At 36.5% G+C, this 22,452-nt stretch overlaps 1 protein-coding gene across 1 annotated transcript; it reads right to left on the minus strand.

Moving 5' to 3' along the window:
• Nucleotides 1-421: 421 nt before the first annotated feature.
• DR1 (down-regulator of transcription 1) lies at nucleotides 422-22,110 on the minus strand. Its single transcript, XM_055585123.1, has 3 exons — nucleotides 21,704-22,110; nucleotides 10,913-11,076; nucleotides 422-4,016 (listed from the first exon to the last, which is right to left on the minus strand). Exons 1-3 carry the CDS (start codon nucleotides 21,921-21,923, stop codon nucleotides 3,870-3,872), a joined length of 531 nt encoding a protein of 176 aa, XP_055441098.1. The 5' UTR covers nucleotides 21,924-22,110; the 3' UTR covers nucleotides 422-3,869.
• Between the last annotated feature and the right edge of the window lie 342 nt (nucleotides 22,111-22,452).

The raw sequence follows: 22,452 nt of genomic DNA on the forward strand, positions 1-22,452 counted from the left end.
ATGGTAAGTGGGGGTAGGTGAGAGGCTATTTACGCTACCATTCTCCTTACCCCGGCCAGTCCTACCATGATACTCTATGCCATGGGACAAGATGAAAAATAGTAGGGACAAGGTGTTACAGACAGAGAAGAATGGGAAAAAAAAATCCAAGTGAAGCCAGTGGAAGGCAGTGCCTATCCCATGTGGACTGGCTAATTCTTTCCAATGGCCACTGGATAAGAGGAAATATCTATGAATCCAAATAAAGTTATAACAAAAATTTTTTTAATTCAATTAAAAACTTAAATCATGGACTTTCTACAAGATACTACTTTTAAACTCAACATAATGTTTATAATTACCTAAAACTTACATTTCTTCTAAGGAGCAATAAACTAATGAATGCATAATGCTACTGTGTCAATAACAAGATACTCAAATACTTATGCTTTTATTTTTCTCTTGTATCATACTAAATATCAGACCTGCTGTAGCAAGTATAACTCATCTGGTATAATTTAGAAATTTCAAGAAACTACTGAACATCATGGGTCACTAGACCATTATAGTAATTCATTATCATAGTACACATTAAAATGGTGCCTTTTTACAAACACTTTGGGAAACTGACAGTACATACTAAATACCAAATATATACACATCCTTTAACCCAACAATTCCACTTTCAGGTATAGATTCAACACAGACACATGTATATACTCACGAAATGACAGGTGTAAGAATGTTCTCCACAGAATTATTCATACTAGTCCAGAACTAGAAACTACACAAATGCCCACCAATGACAGAACGGATAAATTCTGCATATAATAAAAATAAACTAATGAAATACTATTCAGCAATAAGAATGAATGAACTACAAATACATGCAACAATATGAATTAACCTCACTTGGGCAGGTTAAGTAACTATCTCCTAAAATACCTAGGATTGAAGCCCTGAAACCCGTAAATGTTACCTAATATGGCAAAAGTGATCTTGTGGATATGATTAAATTAATGATCTTGAGATGGGGGATTATCCTGGATTATCCAGGTGGGCCCTAAGTGTAGATGCAGAGGAACATTTGACTACAGAAGAAAGATGATGTGATGATAAAAGCAGAAGCTTTGAACAGAGGAAGAAGGCACAAGCCAAGGATTATAGGCAGACACTGGAAACAAAAAGATAAGGAAATGGATTCTCCACTTACAATTTCCAGATTTAGGAACCAATCTTGCCTCTGACCTAATAAAACTGATTTTGAACTTCTGATCTTCAGAACTACAAGAGAATACATTTGGGTTGTTTTAAATCCCTTAAGTTTGTGGTATTTTGTTACAGTGGCATTAGGAAATCAATACACTCAAAACAATGAGCAAAAAAAAGAGTGTATTATGTATAACTGCATTTACATAAAATAAAATACAGGCAAACTAATTTTAGAAGTCAGAATAGTAGTTACTTCTGGGGAGGAAGAAGAAGGTGTGGAGATAGGGGCAAGAGGAGAGCTTCTGGGATGTTCATAATACTGTTTCTTAATCTGAAGGTGGCAAAATGAATATATTTAATTTGTGAAAACCCTTATTTATGTACTTTTCTACATGTATAGTATATGTAATTTTAAAAGCTGATGCCTTTTCTGATGCCTTTGCTGCTGAAAAAGACAGACATATTCAAGGAGGTGGGGAAAATACTTACCAAACAATAACTTTATTTCTCAAGAATACTAAAAATTTTGTTTCTCTCTCCAAAAGATTTTAAAAATCTCAACAAAAGACACAATATAATAGTTCACTGCTAAAAAATAAACTAAAACACTGCTGAATTAGCTCTGTTATGCCTGCATCCTAAGACTGTAAATTACAAAAATACAAGTAAAACCACATTTTCTGAAAAACCAGTACACAAAGGACAAAGTCTAGTACTATATACCAAAAGATCAAAATTGTTTTGGGGGGCCTAAGATTCTTGAAACTAGTAAAAATGGTAATAACAGAAACCTCATGCCATCAACCTGTACAGATCATTAAATATAAAAACAATTTATAAAACACATCAGATTTTATTGCTTGAAGAATACAGCATATGAAAATCACAAGAATGTCAAAATGAAAGTCACTAGGATTTGAACATATAATACATTATCAGATGCAGTAAAATATTAATTAACCTGAACTCTGCATCAAAAAAAAGGTCTGGAAAATATCTACGTTTTTTCCTAAGAAACAGATATACTTAAAATAAAAAGTATAAGGATGTTACAGTACAAATTAGAAAAGCCAACACTTATTAACTTATATTTCTTAGACTAGACTACCTTTGGTACTTAAACTTTTAAAAAAACAATCCCTTCTATCTTGTTCAAACGCACTCATGGATACAGTATCAACTTTAACTCAAAACATTCAGCAGGATTAACCTATTTGTGGCATGGAAGAAGTGTATTTAATAAATGTGTAACAATATTTCACTTTTTCTAAAACTGCAAAATACGATCATTAAGAAATCTAATACTTGTACATTTGACTTATTTAGCTCTTCAATTAAAACTGGAATTCTAGCAGCCACAATCTATCTTTAGACCTGGTGAATACACAAATTTAAATGATTTGGCAACTGACATAGTAATTTAGATTACTTCATACTATTTTAAGTGGCTTTTCCATTTTGTTTTCAAAATATAAACACAATAGGCCAGTTCTTCAAAACACTGGATTCCTATAAAAATCACTATCATACTTTACTTATTAGAACCAAATTAAAGCTTTTCCCTTTTAATAAGCAGGTTAAAATTATTTATGTTTCATATAGGGCTAATCAATTATGACACATTTTCTTAAACAAAACATTTTTTAAAGCTATCACTCAATTATGATGGAGATAATGATGCCATTTCAAAGGAAGTATTGGACATTCTAGGCCATCTAGTCAAGAAACTGTAAAAGGAATGCTAAAAACAAACAACAAGGAAACTATAACTACAAGTTAAATTACAAAAAGAATCCCCTCTTATAACAAGCATGCTCATTAACTGTCATTTCTTTCCCCTAGGAAAGGTCTTAATATTCGTGAACCAACCAATGCAACCTAAGCAACTGTTTCACAAGATGGACTAAGCAAGTAATATTATTAATGATTACTGGAGTGAAATACTAAGAATCATGACAGTCCTCAAAACTGGGCAGTCTTTGAAATGTAATAGTGTAGCTAAAGATGAATTATGCTATAATAAAACAAGTTTTTAGCTCTACATAAAATAAAAACAAAATTGAAAACATAACCTACCAAATTTTACAACTACTATTGAACATACTCCTTCCTAATTTTTGAATGCCTTGTTTTGAGATCTTTTTAAACAAGTATATTTATCTGAGCATGTATGTTTATTGCCTGTATACATATACTCATTTTAAAAGACAATCCAAATACTGCAAAATTGAGCTTTTTCACCAACCTGATCTAATGTCTACTATATCACACAGCACCTCCCCCCAATAATTTAAAATTCCCAATTTTTAGTTTAGTTAAAAGGGCAGAGGAAATGCAAATCAAGATTTAGAGCTTCTGTATAAATTTCACTGTATTTTTATAAACTTCAAGTTTTCTGTAACACTGTTTATTGATCAAACAGACTCACTGCTATCTAAAATTTCATAAACACCATTAAAAATTCAAAATTGATATTATACTGAACCTTAAATTTTCAACAGTTCAAAGAGACAGATTTTACATGAATAGCACACAACAGATGAAACTTAACAGCAGATATCCCTAGAATACCAATGGCAAGTCCACCAAGATGCAAAATTACAGATAAGCTTTTTTTTCACTGTTTTCTTGTGTAGGGAAAAACATTTTAAAGGAAATAGAAACTCAGCTGGTGAATTTCAGATATCATCATCATCTTCTTCATCCTGAGAAGATCCTGCCTGGTTGGATGCACTTGCTGATGCAGCAGCAAGCTGTGCTTGTTGGGCAGCTTGCTGCATTTGAAGCCATTCCTGTTGGGCCAATTCCGCTTGTTGCTGTCTAGCCTAAACACAAAAAACATAAAAAAAAATTTTTTTTAAACCTGTAACATGTACACTTTGTATATTAAGCCAACCATAAACTTAGTCATTATTAAACTGGGTATTTTCCAACCACTGTAGTTGTTGTACATCAGGACAACATGAACTCTGTAAGAAAATATGAGAGACTGCGTCTTCTCGATTCTCTTAAGGAGAGTTTCCAAAAGTTTCCATAAAAGTTTTCTATAAGTTTCCTTTTATGTCACATAATGGTTCAACTGAAGAGCCTAAAAAAGTTCACAGAAAAATCACAACATTCTCTCTTTGGTTTTCTTTTCCCTGTATTTGTCTCTCTTTTGTTTCACTTGACTCTTCCGCCCTCTCAACTTATAATTTTGACGTAAATACTTACAATCTAAAAATTGTATCTGTGGTTTAGAATTTCACTAGTACAGTACCTCTGTTACAGAAAAGTACTGAACATAAATGCAATAGCTATCTTGATATTTCTTGTAAGTTTCTATCATAGTTTCCTACCCTATAGATACATTTCTTTCTTCCTCTGTCCCTTTCCCCTCTTTATAAATGCACACATATGTATGTGCACACACACACACACAGAACATACCCTTCCCACATACAAACTAGTGAAAATACTTATCCAGTACTGAATTTAAGTAGGATAGTTAAAAATCCATTCATTTGAAATAACTTCTATAAAAACCACCACTGGATCTGAGAAACCAAGGTACATCCACATGCATTACATGGTTCCTTCCCAATTTAATTTCATCTATTAGCAGAAAAACCATACCAAGAAGGGAAAAATGAATCTGTTCTTGAAAAAAAATCACATAATTTCCCATTAAGAGTTTACCAAAACAATGTTGTTTCTCCATTTCTGCCTTTTTTCAGAATTAATCTTTTAGCCTGGCTCATTCCCTCGTTTAGGAATGGCCAATTGCTTGCCAGTATTTAAAACACACATCAGTTTTCTTGATCTTTCTAGGTCACATTCTCCGCTCTATTTCATAGTCTATAATTCTCTATGCATTCCCATACTTATCTATTTTGTTCTCTAGTTACCTGAGTATATTATCTTTTTTCTCCTCTAGACTTGAGAACAGAAAACGTTTCCATATTCATTGTTGCTTTCCCAACATACAGGCCCCAAGGATTTCTGAATGAATGAATGTTTGTGGGAAAACAATAATGCTCAACATAACCTTAAGATTAAGATTTTTTACCATGTACATTTCTAACTTTTCTTAATAATGTTATGAATTTATTATCCAAACATTCCCTGGGGTAATTCTAATATATAAAAAAATCATTTAATTGTTACCAATTAAGTCCAAATTTCTCAGCCTAGAATTTAGACCCTCCAAATTACGGTCTGCTCCACTATACTTTCTCTAATTTTCTTTCAAAGCATTTCCCTTGTGCTAAAAACAAACAAAAAAAACCCCCACCTATAACATAAAATGTTTTCCAATTATACTTCGTACTCTCCCATTTTTGCTACTTTACTCATGCTGATAGTCAATCTTTTTGAAATCTGATTTTCACCTACTGTAATTCCTCTCTTCCTTTAAGTACTCCTGAAATATTATTTTCATCAGTAAGTTTGTTCCTGACTCCTTCCAGTATTATTTGGGGTCTAATAAGGAGATAGAAGTCACACTAGATAGGGAAACAAAAAGAATGTAAATATAAAAGATCAGTAACCAAGTATAAAGGTGATAACTAGGTAATCGAAGAGGCAAGAAACAAATACTAAGATTTGTGTGTGGCAACTACAGGAAGCAGCCATCAACCTTAAAATTGAAACATGGGAAGAGGCTGAAATTTTTAAAACTTACAAGGTTTGAGGAGCAAACCACAGACTTGAAACTCAGACTTCTGAAGAAGGAGTATATTTGGCTGGTACTACCATCTCTAAGTTTAGAAGAGGGCCCCAAGGTTTGAGACCCACATACCTGAGGAAGGGGATGCATGTTCGGGTTGGTTCTGTAAGTATTAAGAGAAACTGCAAACCAGATTCAGTTGCTGCTACAGGAAAAAACTGATGCAGCCAGGGTGAAGCATTGCTGCGTTGCTCAAAGGAACCTGAAGCCAACTGGAAGTAAAAGAAAGGAACAAGTGCCTTCTTCCACCCAGCCATGTAATCTCCCTTCAGAGCCCCCCACTAGCAGCAGAGTCTAGGGAAGTCAGCTAGAAAAGCAGAAACACGGTTTGCAGACTACTGGGCCCATTCTCAAAGCTAGCACAGGAAGGGGGTTTCATGCTGAAACAACTGCTTAGTAACTGGCACACTTCTACATTAAAATCTGTACTTGGGGATCTCTTTATGTCTTCCTCATGAGTAGTCAATCTCATATAACAGATGTTAAGGTATCTATATTACACCTCCCCTCTGAGATGAAAATGTTTTTTGTGTTTGTTTAGGAAATTAAAGACCAGGTATTCTAGTAACTACTTCTACCTATTTTTATAAAGAAATATGGAAAATATTTCCATAATACACAGGCATATTTACTATTATGGCAGGAATACTCAGAGTTCAAAACAGACTAAGAATGCTTCACAGAAAATACTTGAAAATCGTACGGCAAACCAAACATATCAATTTAATCAACTTAAGAATACCTACTCTGTGGCCTAATCAACCATAAATAGGTATAATTTTGTAGCACAAAAAAATTCAAATAATCTCAAGTCTCTACACAGGTTTTATTTGCAAAGCTGCTTTATCTCAGTTTGTTCATTATATTGTAGTTTGTTCAATAATCTGAAAAGACATGTACTGGCTATACTTAAAATTTAACTGACTTTTTTAGGTACCATTGCCCCATATCAGCACCCATACTTTCCTCACTGAACAAAAAGCACTCTGATACCTTTAAAATCAATACTGATTGATAAATATTATTTGTATTCATGTCCATAAATTAAAAATTTCAGTGGTATTTATTCTAATTTCTTTCCTTCCATTTTGTTTCTTACCCAATCCATCCAAAGTACTTTCCTTCTAAAATGGAAGAGTGAAAGGGAAGTAAATAGGCATTACTTGCTAACCCACTTCTTCTGGAAATTCTCATTATGTTTTAAGACTCCCCCTCCCACATACTAATATGATTCATTTACAATTTACAGTTAACTAACCTCAACATATTAGTGGTACCTCCTTTTCAAATATTTGCTGCTAGCACTGAAAGACAGCTTCAAAAGAGGCTGCTTTTTGTTAGTATGTAAAATAAAGTCTAAATGATTAAGTGAAATGAAAGTTATGAAAAAGATGGTATAATAATTTATCAGTTCCATTCATATTTAAGACTAAAGTATTAATACTATGTGCTCTAGGAAAAGTACTAAGCAGCTACAATAATTTTACTTCTCTTCTGATTTTTCTCACAAGAGCAAAGAAATACTAGGGTATTTTTTATCCATAGGTCAGGGCAAGACAGAAAGGAGATAAGGGAGAAAAAAAAAAAAACAAAGAGATGACAAGGGTAGAAAAGTGAAGACAGAATTTGCAACCAGTGGATTATTTCCTTCATTCAACTTTTTGTCATAGAAATGATAAAGTACATTCATTCCACTTAAAAGTTCCAAAATAAAATTTAAGTAAACAAAATGGTGGCTAGAGTATTAGCACAGTATTGTAGAAAGAGCACAGGTTTTGAAGTCAGAAGATATTTACCCATTTCCTTTGTCTAAGTCTATCCTTCCCAATAAACTAAGCTTCATAAAGACATAACCCTGTCTTTTTTTACACTATTATAAGATTAGCAACTAGCACTGTATCTGGTAAATAGTGAAGACTTATTAATAAATATCTGTAGAACAAATGATCTCATGCAAGTCTCTCCATCTCTGAGTCTGTTTCTTAAAGTGTAAATGGGTACAATAAAATTTGTATTGTTCATTAAAAACTCTGTAAAGTGTATAAAGTATTTAGCAGAGCATCTTTCCCTTCATCAAATATTTACTTTGGCACCCTGTAGGTGATCTACGATAGTAGAGACTCAATAAATAATAGCCAATAGCTTTTTAAAAAAACTTTCAATCCTCCATTGGTACCTCATATTCACATGGATTACAACACTGTTTGCATGTGGTCGTGCCTGCCTCAAAGGCTTTTCTACTTTAGCACCTATTTTCTATGTTGTTGTCAGGATTAAATAATACTGGTAAATCACTTGGCACATGATTAACATATGGTTAGAACTCAATAAACATTCGTAAGCTTTATCTTCCTTATCAGTTTAAATGGTATCTGGTGTCTAGTGCTTGATAACTTAAAATTTAAATACTTTTTAATATAAACCAAACTGGTAGTTAATGAGCTAATCTGGAAAAGACCTAAAATGGTATTTCCTAGTTCTAATTTTAATTATAGTAACTTGTAGCAATTCTCACCTCTTCTATTCAAACCAAACCTGTCTTTCATTTTCAAATGAGAAGCCAGAACTTTGTGGGGGGAAAACAGCCCCACTTCTCCCCCTCCCCTTTTTTTTTCATAATGGTGAATAGATTCTTGAACCTCCTCAAACTTCAGAATCATAATTTGGAAGATCAAGGCTGAAGTAAATGATTTCAAAAGTCTGTTCCGCCCCTAGAGTTCTGTGCTTCCCTGACTCATCAATTTAACTCAGTCATTTATTCAACAAATATTTACTGAATACTCCCCCTGTGCTAGTTACCATGTTAGATGGGTGCCAGAGATACAATTAATAATAGGTCCAGCCGTCAGGGAGGTTACAAACTAATGGCAGGGACAGACAATTAAAAAGGACCACAAAGCACTATTCCTATGATGAAATATCTCTATGGAACTGAAACACTATTTTACATCCTCTTTACCACAGAATCACCTCTGACCCAGTGATTTAGGTCGAAATTTCAAGATCTTCCCACTGGAAAGTGAGTTCAATGCTTTATTTCAAAAAAGTATGTACTTATAGACAGTTTGCTTGAGCAATCTGAGCATTTCAGTAGTACCCAGAAATGGAATGGACTATTTTTTAAGCTGTTCTTGTAAATCTTCAAGTTCGTAATTCCTTGCTCCTGCCTTTGCAGGGTAAGTAGGAAGGAGGTACAGAGAAGAGCAAGTGAAAATATCATTAAGATATCTCAGTCCCTGATGATAAATTTAGCCTTGGACAGTGATCTGCATTCTTAATGACGAGGTTTTTAAGCTCTCAGTCTTACATGGAGTGAATATTCAGTCATTCAAGGATCACTGTAGGGTTTCCCTCGTGACTCAGTGGTAATTCGCCTGCCAATGCAGGAGACACGGGTTCAATCCTTGACCCGGAAAGATCCCACATGCTGTGGAACAGTTAAGCCTGTGTATCACAACTACTGAGCCTGTGCTGTAGAGCCCAGGAGCTGCAACAACTGAAGCCTGTGCGCCCTGGAGCCCAAGCTCCATGACAAGAGACTCCACCGCAAGGAGAAGCTCCAGCACTGCAACTAGAGAGTAGCCCCTGCTAACTGCAACTACAGAAAAGTTCACATACCAATGAAGACCCAGCACAGCCAAACATAAATAAATAAATAAATAATTTTTTTTAAAAAAGAAAAGAATCACTGTACACTGTAACTACCTTCTCCCCAGCTTCAAGGAACCTGGCAGAGAAGGAGGGAAGGCCAATTTTTCCCTCTCAATTTCTTGTTCTTGCCTGTGGGTATTCTGGACCAGGCCCAGTGCATCCCATGCCTGAATGGAAAGGATTGATGGAAAGCTTTTTCTTTGCATCAGCATGGGGTATATGTGCATATTGGTTGTTGTGTTACTCACTCCACGTGGAAGCTGTGTTGCATGCTGCATGGGATTCTTCATCTCCTAATCCTCATCCCTAGGTATTTTTATCAGATAATGAATGCTGCCAGCCTTTGTTGCCTCTGCTATAATACGAAGGCACAGTGAGCCATGGAGACGAAGGGTAAGAGACACTATAGCAGTCATCTTTGGAAAATATGATCTTCCACAGAGGGATGATCCAAAATACATTACAGAGCTTGTTTCTACTGTCACCAAGGGACCTGGAAGGGAATGAAGAAGGTATCCAGGATTCTGACAATGGGCTAAGGCAGGCCAAGAAGATGGCAGAGCAGTAACACTGGAGAAATTCTGAGAGGCTAGTCACAAACTCCTGGAGGAGGAAATGGCAACCCACTCCAGTGTTCTTGCCTGGAGAATCCCAGGGACGGGGAAGGCTGGTGGGCTGCCGTCTCTGGGGTCGCACAGAGTCGGACACGACTGAAGCGACTTAGCGGCAGCAGCAGCAGTCACAAACTCCACTCAATTCCAGCTCCCGGTGGTCTCCTTTTTCAAAAAATAGAGGGAAATAACAAATAGTTCTTGTTGCTAATCCTCCACAGACTGGACAATAGAAAAAGCAAAAAAGGAGAAAAGTTTTCTGCCTTTCTCTGTTCCACTGACCCTTCAAAGTTTTAAAGATCAGAGTGTTTTAAGGGTGTGGTAAAGACCTAAGTTAACTAAAAAGTAAATGTGAGTCAGGTTTTTTTATATGCCATTCGCCTAAAAATTTGATAAAATATTTTCTCACCAGTCCATCAGTTTAAATCTTACGAATGTTTAGGTATACTTTTCATGCTTTTAAATGGTCATTCTGCCTGAAAAAAACATCAAAGTAAAGTCTCAGTAGTCATTTGGAGTTGTTCTCCTCAGAAAACAGGTTGCTGCAAATATTTACTTTCATGTAAAGTAAACCGCTGGCCAAATAGTCAAATTGGCCAGATCTAACATCAGACTCTATGATTAAACAATCAGCCACAAAAACAAAATTCTTTGGACATGCATATTGACGGGAAATGATTTTAGAAAACTATGATTTTGGTGTTCAAAAAGGGTCAGATTCACATGAAATAATTTAATATGTGTTACTTACTTTTGCAAATAATTCCTGTTGCTGTCTCAATAATTCTTCTTCAGGAATGCCAAGATTTTCCAAACGAGAACTGGCCTTTCTTCTTTTTAATGCTACTGTCTTGCATTCTTGTAAGACTTCTTTTACTTCACTGATATAAGAGCCAAAGCCTAAACTTTCTAGTGCTGGGAAAATGAAAATATGAAAACATCAGAAAGTGATAACACACCACTTTTTCTTCACCAATGGAATATTTTGTGAAGCTTGCCAATGGGGGGGGGGGTGGGGGGAGGTATTTGGAGGGGCAGACTATTGTCTTCTAATAATTTTACATATTTTACAGTGCACAATAATCATCCATATGGCTAAGACAAAATATTTTATCAGCTTTCTTAATATTAGATTGCAAATTAGTTAAAACTTAAGGAACATATCAAGGCACAGGCCTTCACTTTTCCTTTTCTTTTTAGTTTTTTAAAAACTAAAGCATTTCCTGTGAGGAAAGAAAAAAAAGGCCCAATGTAAGAACATGTGGTTTTACTAAGAAAATATTTTTTCCTATACCACTCATAGTAAATAAATCATTAAGTCTGTCATTTTCTTAAAGAATACAAAAAAAGGAAATATTTGGAATATATTTGTTAATAAAACGGCTTAGAAAAAGTAGGCTGGGAACATAAGCTTTATCTAACTTACAGTAGGATGGAGGAAAGAATAGTTAAGTTCTTTTGTCTAATATACCAACAGGAAACTATTTTTAGCAAAGACACTCAACCTGCCAAGTTTAAGAAATACTGCTGGAAATAACTTTTGAAATTCGGAATTTATTCAGTCAAAGACCCTGAAAAATCAAACTTACAAGAAATACTGCAAAAATATTTAAAGTGATGTGGCAGAAAAACTGAGATAAGGGAAGACTATAAGGATAAAAGAAACATCAACAAAATATTCTATTTTTTCACATTTAGAAAGAAAAATTTATAAGAAAATAAAGCCTTCTGTAATCTAGAAAGACAAAGCATAAAATTTCCTTTTGGTTCACAGTATTTAAAATTATATAGTTCTCTATATAATTGACTAATGCCCCAAAGTCATATTTTGCTTTCTGAACCAACAATGAAATACAGGTGATAAAAAACATAGTAAATGAACTTAAATTATTTTTACAGACTTTCAACAGTTATGATGAACCAGGCTCCCTCAGTAAAGATGCCCTAAGTTCTCACTGAATTTGCTTTTCAGGGAGAATACCAAATATACCTTTAAAATGTACATTCCCATGTAAGCTGAGGTTTTTAAAGGCATTTTGAGTGATTTACAGTTTTAAATTATTTCGTATGTTAAGCTGTTTTCATCAACCATCTTTAGAAATAACCTGATGTCAAGAAGTAGACTGCTACTACCTGAATTTTAACTTAGGAGATCCCATCTTTTGACCCTCCCCAAATTTCAATAAGACATTATTCTGAGTTCTATTTACCAAATTACCAAATTAACTACCACCTAATTCCTGGCCTCAAGGAGTTTGGGGGTATAGTAGGAAATTAAGTGAAAACTAGGCAGCCTAAATATTTTACTTGAATTGATAGACATGATTTTTTAAGTGTTACTGCTAGAAGCCAAAGTTTTTCATTTGTATTTTCTCTTTTTAAAGGCACGAGCATAGCAGTATATTTGCAATAATACTGGCTGGAAATAATATCAAAAGAAACTAGTAAATGACTTATGGTATCCCACTACAATCTAAAGAAAAGTTTTATTTCCTTAGCCCTACAACAAGATCCTCCAGGATCTAGCCCCAGCTACCTTTCCAGCTTTATTTCTGCCATTAAATCCCTGAATACTTTGCTAAACCTGACCACTAAGTGTTTCCCAATAGGCACTGGTTTCGCACATTCATGCTGACAGTAATTCATTTACAATCCAGATCAAACTCTGTCTTCAAATTAAGCCTGATCCTTCTAGACAGAAATCAGTTCAATTCAGTGGCTCAGTAGTGTCCGACTCTTTGTGACCCCATGGACTGTAGCACACCAGGCTTCCCTGTCCATCACGAACTCGTGGAGCTTGCTCAAACTCACGTCCATTGAGTCCGTGATGCCATCCAACCATCTCATCCTCTGTTGTCCCCTTCTCCTCCTGCCTTCAATCTTTCCCATCATCAGGGTCTTCTCAAATGAGTCAGTCCTTCACATCAGGTGGCCAAAGTATTGGGAGTTTCAGCTTCAGCATCAGTCCTTCTATTGAATACCCAGAGTTGATTTCCTTCAGAATGGACTGGATCTCCCTGCAGTCCAAGGGACTCTGAAGAGTCTTCTCCAACACCACACTTCAAAAGCATCAATTCTTTGGGACTCAGCTTTCTTTACAGTCCAACTCTCACATTCACACATAACTGGAAAAACCACAGCTTTGACTAGACGGATGTTTGTTAGCAAAGTTAATGTCCCTGCTTTTTAATATGCTGTCTAGGTGGGTCATAACTTTTCTTCTAAGGAGCAAGCATCTTTTAATTTCATGGCTTCAGTCACCATCTGCAGTGCTTTTGGAGCCCCCAAAAATAAAGTCTCTCACTGCTTCCACTGTTTCCCCATCTATTTCCCATGAAGAGAGGGGACCAGATGCCATGATCTTAGTTCTTTGAATGTTGAGTTTAAGCCAACTTTTTCACTCTCCTCTTTCACTTTCATTAAGAGGCTCTTTAGTTCTTCGCTTTCTGCCATAAGGGTGGTGTCATCTGCGTATGTGACGTTATTGATATTTCTCCCAGCAATCTTGATTCCAGCTTGTGCTTCATCCAGCCCAGCATTGTGCATGATGTACTCTGCATATAAGTTAAATAAGCAGGGTGACAACATACAGCTTTGACATACTCCTTTCCTGATTTGGAACCAGTCCATTGCTCCACGTCTGGTTCTAACTGTTGCTTCTTGACCTGCATACAGACTTCTCAGGAGGCAGGTCAGGTGGTCTGGTAATTCCATCTCTTTAAGAATTTTCCAAAGTTTATTGTGAGCCACACAGTCAAAGGCTTTAATGTAGCAGAAATAGAAGTTTTTCTGGAATTCTCTTGCTTTTATACAGAAGTAATCTCCCCTTTTTGAAAAGAGAATTTGAAACTTGGTTCTCACTGTATTTGTATAACCTTGGATATGCTGCCTAATATCTATGCTTCAATTTTCCATCTCTAAAATGAGAACAGTGTCTATTTCATAATATCTTCCTACAATCAGAAACACTATAATGGTTAAGCATGCAGCCCCTAAGGCTGCCAGGAATTGACTCCCAGCTCTTAGATTAGCTGTGTGACTTAAGTTCTTTCACCCCTGGTCTTAGAAAACAAGAATAACAGTACCTACATTTCATCAGATCATGTTGTTATGAAAAATAAATGAATTAATATAAACAAAGAGCTAAGAACAGAGTTTAGCCCACAGAAGGAGCAAAATAAAGCATTCATTATTATATTATCATACTTTATTACTTTAAGGGTTAGAGGAATCAACAAGTAGTTAACTGAAGGCATTTAACACAATGTCCAACACGGAGGAGTTCCTTACCTAACCTGGACTATGTATTATTCATGTTCAGTTTTTAAATTTATTTATTTTTTCTCTTACATTTTAAAGTGTACGCTAGTAAGTGTACAGGACCCAAATAAATGTATGGCTATGCACTGTTGCTGCTGTTGTTTAGTCACTCAGTTGTGTCCAACTCCTTGTGAACCTATGCACTAAAGCCCACCAAGCTTCTCTGTCCGTGGGATTCTCTAGACAAGATATAATGGAGTGGGTTGCCATTTCCTACTCCAGGGGATCTTCCCAACCTAGGGATCGAACCTGCACTTTTTGCACTGGCAGGAAGGTTCTTTACCACTGAGCCACCAGGGAAGCCACACAGCTACTACCACCCCATTAAATTCTAGCTAAACAAGTATATTAAATTCACAAAATTGATCCGTGAAAAAAATAATAAAAAAATAAATTCACAAAAGTAACAAATCAATGCAATAGAGAGACAACTCTTCAAAATGTCATGAGTTCAAAATTAGATATTAAGAACTTCAATCCAATCTACCTTAAACCATGGAGGGCCTGGGTTAAAAAAAAGAAAAAAGAATCGCTATTAAAATCATTAAGGTTGACCCTGTATGCAAGACAGCAAAAGAGACACAGATGTATAGAACAGTCTTATGGACTCTGTGGGAGAGGGTGAGGGTGGGATGATTTGGGAGAATGGCATTGAAACATGTGTAATATCATATGTGAAACGAATCACCAGTCCAGGTTCGATGCATGAATCAGGATGCTTGAGGCTGGTGCGCTGGGATGACCCAGAAGGATGGTACGGGGAGGGAGGTGGAAGGGGGGTTCAGATTGGGGAACACGTGTACACCTGTGGTGGATTCATGTTGATGTATGGCAAAACCAATACAATATTGCAAAGTAATTAGCCTCTAATTAAAATAAATAAATTTATATTAAAAAATCATTAAAGTTGAGAACACTGCTTTCAAAAGAAAACTGCAAGTAAATCCAAGATTAACATTAAATATTATTGAAAAAGCTGTGCTCTCAACACTGAGCACACTGTACTCTCAAAAAAATGGTTCAACAAGAGCAGCCATAAATTTAATCTCAAAACTGTACTGACTAATCCTAATTTTAAACACATTTGGCTAACAAATATGATTAACCGGATATAGCATCCCAAAGAAAGGCAATGCCAAAGAACGCTCAAACTACAGCACAATTGTACTCATCTCACATGCCAGTAAAGTAATACTCAAAATTCTCCAAGCCAGGCTTCAGCAATATGTGAACTGTGAACTTCCTGACGTTCAAGCTGGTTTTAGAAAAGGCAGAGGAACCAGAGATCAAATTGCCAACATCCGCTGGATCATGGAAAAAGCAAGAGAGTTCCAGAAAAACATCTATTTCTGCTTTATGGACTATGCCAAACCCTCTGACTGTGTGGATCACAATAAACTGTGGAAAATTCTGAAAGAGATGGGAATATCAGACCACCTGACCTGCCTCTTGAGAAATCTGTATGCAGGTCAGGAAGCAACAGTTAGAACTGGACATGGAACAACAGACTGGTTCCAAATAGGAAAAGGAGTACGTCAAGGCTGTATATTATCACCCTGCTTATTTAACTTCTATGCAGAGTACATCATGAGAAACGCTGGACTGGAAGAAACACAAGCTGGAATCAAGGTTGCTGGGAGAAATATCAATAACCTCAGATATGCAGATGACACCACCCTTATGGCAGAAAGTGAAGAGGACCTAAAAAGCCTCTTGATGAAAGTGAAAGTGGAGAGTGAAAAAGTGGGCTTAAAGCTCAACATTCAGAAAACTAAGATCATGGCATCCGGTCCCATCACTTCATGGGAAATAGATGGGGAAACAGTGGAAACAGTGTCAGACTTTATTTTGGGGGGCTCCAAAATCAATGCAGATGGTGACTGCAGCCATGAAATTAAAAGGCACTTACTCCTTGGAAGGAAAGTTATGACCAACCTAGATAGCATATTCAAAAGCAGAGACATTACTTTGCCAACAAAGGTCCGTCTAGTCAAGGCTATGGTTTTTCCTGTGGTCATGTATGGATGTGAGAGTTGAACTGTGAAGAAGGCTGAGCCCCGAAGAATTGATGCTTTTGAACTGTGGTGTTGGAGAAGACTCTTGGGAGTCCCTTGGACTGCAAGGAGATCCAACCAGTCCATTCTGAAGGAGATCAGCCCTGGGATTTCTTTGGAAGGAGTGATGCTGAAGCTGAACTCCAGTACTTTGGCCACCTCATGCAAAGAGCTGACTCATTGGAAAAGACTCTGATGCTGGGAGGGATTGGGGGCAGGAGGAGAAGGGGACGACAGAGGATGAGATGGCTGGATGGCATCACTGATTCGATGGACGTGAGTCTGAGTGAACTCTGGGAGTTGGTGATGGACAGGGAGGCCTGGCATGCTGCGATTCATGGGGTCGCGAAGAGTTGGACACGACTGAGCGACTGAACTAAACTGAACTGAAACAGGGATATTTTACATCTGTTATCATGCAGTAGTAATACCCCCATTTTACATAAAGGAGAATCTTAAAGGATAAGGGAAATGTCTCCTAAACAGGACCATCTTAGCTGTGCAGGTTGTTCAGTGCACAACAGCAACGTATCTGGGAGAGCCATTCATACTGTAAACATCATAGCTTTAAACTCTTACTATGGCACTTTTTCTGTCAGATGATAATAAAGGTTTTCAAGGAAGGAGTATTTTTTTCCAATTGGTACAAAGGGATTTTATGGACTGCTGATGGCCCTGGCTCTAAGGATCTCAGAGTAAAAGCTAAAACAATAAAAATAAATAAAATGAATAATAGTACAGCTATTTTTAAATTTGTGGATAAAACACGTATCACTTGTTTCTCAGAGGTATGCTGTTATCTACCTTAAAACGGTATTCAGAAAAGCATACAGCATATTAGTGGGGAAAAATCCCTTAGCAATATTTTTTCAATTTGAAAGACAGTTATGACTACTTAAAAAAAAAAAAGGTAAAAATGTACACCCAACAACAATTTTAGCATAGGCATATCTTATATTTTACAGTAATGATGTACTCCCCAAAAGTTTTGTTATAACATGAATTTGTGTGAATTATTTTATCCTTCAAATGCATAGTGCATGCTTTTCATTTAAAGAAACTAAAATACAAAAAATGGCATTCTCTAATTTCTCTCCTTTCTTTTGTTTGTATGTTAGGGGAGGGAGGTACTGTAGTTCACTTAAAATACATTAAAAGAAGGTAGGCCAAAGTGATTTCTTGGCTTAATGGCCTAACAAAGACCTTTAAGAATCATGTCATCTATGGCAGCGGTCCCTAAACTTTTTGGCCTCAGGGACCAGTTTTGTGGAAGACAATTTTTCCATGGTGGTAATGCAAGTGATGATGAGTGGCAGATGAAGCTTCCTGCTCATCCACTGCTCACCCTCCTGCTGTGTGGCCCAGTTCTAACCAGGGTTTGGGGATCCCTTCTCTATGGTATGACCACTCCTTGGAATCCGGGACAACAATGAGAGATGGATGGCAGAGCAAGAATCAAATATCATTCATCTTTATATCCTTAGCAGTATCTAGCACAGTGTCAATTCAAAAGTTAACTGTTGGGTGGCAGAAGAAAAACAAAAACAAAAAACACTGATTTTAAAGAAGATAGTAAAGTCCTAACTTGAAAAGTACCTGTGTGCGATAAATTGTTCAATGCAAATTACATGTGTCCCTTCAGGAAAAAAGTATCAGTATGGATGCTTATCTAGGCAACACAATACTATTCTCATTATTATTACTATTATTACAATACAACTTCTTTGCAATCACTCAGATCCCCTGATTGCAAAACTACTTCAAATCCACTCTCCAAAACAGACTGTGGTTGAAGCTTTAGAACAAGGATACTTAAAGTATGGTCTGTGGATTTGTACCATAACTGTTTCATCATGTAATTGTCTGCAATGAGTTAAGTACTGTAACTCAAACTAAGCATTTTAAGAGCCTTCACAGCAAAACTGTAGCTATGTGAAGTGATGGCTGTGTTAACTAATTTGATTGTGATAATTAATTTATAATATATACACACACCAAATCATTAGGTTGTAAACTTCACACTTACACAATGTTATATGTCAATTATAGTTCAAAAAGCTGGGAAAAAAGAAACTTCATAGCAATTTGACAGTAATTTTATTTCTATTGAGTGCAATATCAAAAGTTTTCATTTTGTTTTTCTAGTGACTCATTTTTATTGTATTTTACCAAGTACCAGCGTGAGAGGGATTGGAGCAATACAACTGCTGAAGTGAATCCTCAGAGACTTTTTCAAACTTTCACTAACTTGCAGTTACTATTCTCAAAAAAGTAAGAAAGAAAAGGTAGCAACAGATTTAAAATGCAGAAATAAAAATAATATCATTTAAAATATTCCTATTTACACTTTCTCTTTACAAATGGCATCATGACATAAGGTTAAACATAACAGACCTTCAGCTTTACATTTTAATCAGTATCATATAAAGTTTTTACATTGTAGCATATATATCATATAAGTTTCTCAATTCTAACAGTAATTGCTAATTATACCTGAAACCATTAAGTATTATTTATACATAAATGGGGAAACCTAAGTTAACAGATTTGCCTAAGGCCAAACCCTTCACAGTATACTTTGCAGTTCTTAACACTCAATGTCAGTTCTTTCCATAATGCAACAGAACATGTTAGAACTCATTTAAGAATGTGTTCACAGAAACCCAGAAGCAAAATAAAAACATCTTTTAAGTGTAGAACTCCCTCTATTTGTGTGTATGTTATCTTCAACGCAAGTCCATGTTCTTAAAATAAGCAAAATATTTGTATTAATTTTTTTTATATTTTAACTAGGTTATATAACTTCAGATTTACTGGCAATAAAATTTGTTCAGCTTTAGCTTGCATTTTACAAAACTGCCTCAAAATTTGCTCTGAGAAGGCAAAGTGGCAAGTGAAATGTCCTGAAGCCAAGTCTAGTTCATTAAACTTATTACTAAAAAAGTCCAAACTTAAATACGTGAGAATCAAACCACTTTAAAATGTACACTATTCCACATGGATATATCTTACATTCCTAAATAATCTAATTGACAGAACAGCATTAAAAAATGTCATAATCAGCTTTCCAGTCAGTCTATAAAATTACACCTTAAACACCTAAAAAAAAAACACACCTTAAGGATTTCTTTTAAAAAATTTTAATCACTCAAGACAAAAATTTCTTTAAATGATTACGCAATATGAGATTATAAATATATAAAGTCTATCCCTCTAACTGGGGAGAATTTGGGGTTAAAATGTACATCCTTATCTAACACTTAAAAACAGCAATGTTACAAGAAAACAAAAGTAATTTTATAAAGCTGTAACAGCTCAATACATTATTTTTTTTAATTAATAAATCATCCTCAGTACATAAGGAAAATGCTTTCACTGGAACTTTCTGACTCATACGTTACACTGAATTTAGCATATTCCAAAGTTGAGCTATTTAGCTAGCATACTGCTAGCTACAGCTGCACTATTCTTCCATCATGTCAATCAGAAATCTAAATATATCCTAGAAAAGAATAAACTCTACCCAAGAAGACAGATTGTAAGGCGTTATTAGATTTTTGGAAAGATCCCCACTTCTGTGGTGTAAACAAATGTTTAAGCAGATCCTTTTGAAATCTTTTGCAATTTTCATTAGAAAGGCAATGTTGATAAAAGATCTGTTTTCTCTTTTATGAATTATAAAAGGAAATTACAGCTATTTGTGTTGGACAATCTTGTGAAAGATTTGTGACAATTGCACATATAATGTAAAAAAAAAACACAAGAGGAAAAATAGACAACTTGGCTTTCATTTTACTTGCCAGAGCACTCTAAACAAGTAGAAGACTAGCTTTAAAGTCAAATATACCTTTTCCTAGGGATTTTTCTCCTTATGTACTGAAATGGAAATGTCAGAGTATGTTTTATATATCAGTAAGAATCAAAAATAAAATTACAGAAGTCATTTCAAAAATGAAATGACAAAATACGTCTATCAATAATTACCGTAAAATACTGTATATAGTGAATATGAGCAGATGTGTCCTCTACTTCAGTATAACAGGAAAGTCACCTTTTAAAAAGTTAGTAACAATAAAATGGTAGATAACTGCCTGCCTACCAAAATTAAATTAACAATGAATCCTTTTTTTCTGACTTCAAAAGCGATCCAGAAATTGTTAGAATTTTAATTGGGTTATTATAAAAGGCAAGCTATCACTTCAAAATTGACCACAACCTTCCCATATGATTATATATACCAGTCACAGAAAGTGCTTCCCAAAACATTATGACTAGTAATGCTGAAACAAACCAACCATCAGAATATGGTCCTCCAAAGCCCTATTAACTGAACTAAATCCTTTCCAAGATGCAAGAGGAGAAATTGTTAAACTTTCAGAAGTGTTCAATAAACGCTTAAGCCTATACAGCTAAACGGAGAGGACAGCAGGAAACAAAAGGGAATGTTCCACGAAAAAAAAATCTCACAGTCTTTAAACCCAAGCTTTAAAAACCTACCTCTATGGAACAATGCAAGCTATGGAAGGAAGGAAGGAAGGTTAAAGAATACTGACTGCTTCTTTTTTACAGAATAGAACTGGAGTACTTTAGCAACTTGTTGATGAACGGTAGGGACCATGAAACCATTTTTAAAGCGGAAAATATACTCCAGTCAATACTAATAAACTTTACAATTGTGAACATTCACGTTAAGAATACTTTTATTCATGTTCTGAAAATTGATCTTTTCTTCTACACTGGTGAAAAAGGTCGGGTGGGAAAGGGGTGCCCTCTCCACTCAAGCTTGAACTTCCTGTCTGAATTCTAATTCTCCAAGAACTTCTGGCTTCCTCTCTCAGTTGTCATGATCCAGGTTTCACTTTAGGCAGGCAAAGTTCTTGTTGCTTAGGTTTACCTGGCTGTAAGCTGAGACCGCTACTACTACTTTCTTAGGGGGAATGTTAGCCGACTTAATCGCCTGCAGCTCTCACCTGCGTTTGGTGTTTGAAAAGGACCACGAGAATACTACAGAGGTCTGAAGGCACAGGCTGCCTCCATGCCCGCAATGGCTTTTCAGTTACCAATACTAACCAGGGGACAGAACTGAAGGCTTTGACATGAACGCGTCAAGCGACCAGCAGGCTGTCCCCGGCCCTTCTTTGAAACAAAATCCCACAAATACCACTTACCTTGTATGACGTGCTCTGGCGAGATGGTTTTCTTTTCCGATTTGTTGCAAATCTCATTGGCTTCAGAAGATATAAGGTGAATGAATTCAGTGCAGCAGTTCACCACCAGCTCCCGGGCATCGTTGGCCACCCGGACATTGGGGAGAGTCTCTTTGATCATCTTATTGATAGCAGCTCTGGGTATAGTGAGATCATCATCGTTGCCAGATGAGGAAGCCATCGCACCTTCTCTCTCGCGCCCCGACTTTTAAAAACTCCTCAACTCTGGTCCAAGACGATTTTTCAAAAGGCCGCCCTCAGAGAGCGATCCAGGAGTCCCTCTGAGATGAGCGTGCAGAAAATTAAGGGGCCAGGGGTGGCTGGAGAGAGAGGGGAACACCCGTGTGTGTGAAAGATTTAAGGCGAGGTTGGGAGCAAAGTTGGAGGTGGGCGGGGGGGGGGAGGGGGTGTTGAGGATTCTGGGGACAGCACTGCCCAGGTCGGAGGGGAAGGCAAGGTGGTCCGGAATCTGAGCACTAGAAAACCCCCTTCGTGTCTCCTCAGAGGGGCGTGCGCTGTCGTCTAACCGTTCCCCAACGGCGCGGAGCAGAGGCAAGGTCCGGGGGCACTGGTCTGGCCGCGGAACAGGGCGGATACTCAGCCGGCAAGGCTCTACAGAACCGGAGCCCCCGCTGCCGCCCCCGCCGCCGCCGCCAGCAGCCGATGCCGCCGCCTCGGCCAAACCATCCTTCAGACACCCGCGCCGCCGC

This window comes from Bubalus kerabau, chromosome 6 (genome assembly GCF_029407905.1).
Source record: "Bubalus kerabau isolate K-KA32 ecotype Philippines breed swamp buffalo chromosome 6, PCC_UOA_SB_1v2, whole genome shotgun sequence".
Lineage (NCBI taxonomy): Eukaryota > Metazoa > Chordata > Mammalia > Artiodactyla > Bovidae > Bubalus > Bubalus kerabau.

Bases quoted from the DNA above. Each gene is read 5' to 3' on its own strand.
- DR1 (XM_055585123.1), bottom strand. From the start codon at position 21,923: ATGGCTTCCTCATCTGGCAACGATGATGATCTCACTATACCCAGAGCT. The intron at 11,077-21,703 runs GTAAGTGGTATT...TCATTTTCCCAG, and splicing joins GCCAGAGCACGTCATACAAG to CACTAGAAAGTTTAGGCTTT. The intron at 4,017-10,912 runs GTAAGTAACACA...TTTTGTGTTTAG, and splicing joins AACAGGAATTATTTGCAAAA to GCTAGACAGCAACAAGCGGA.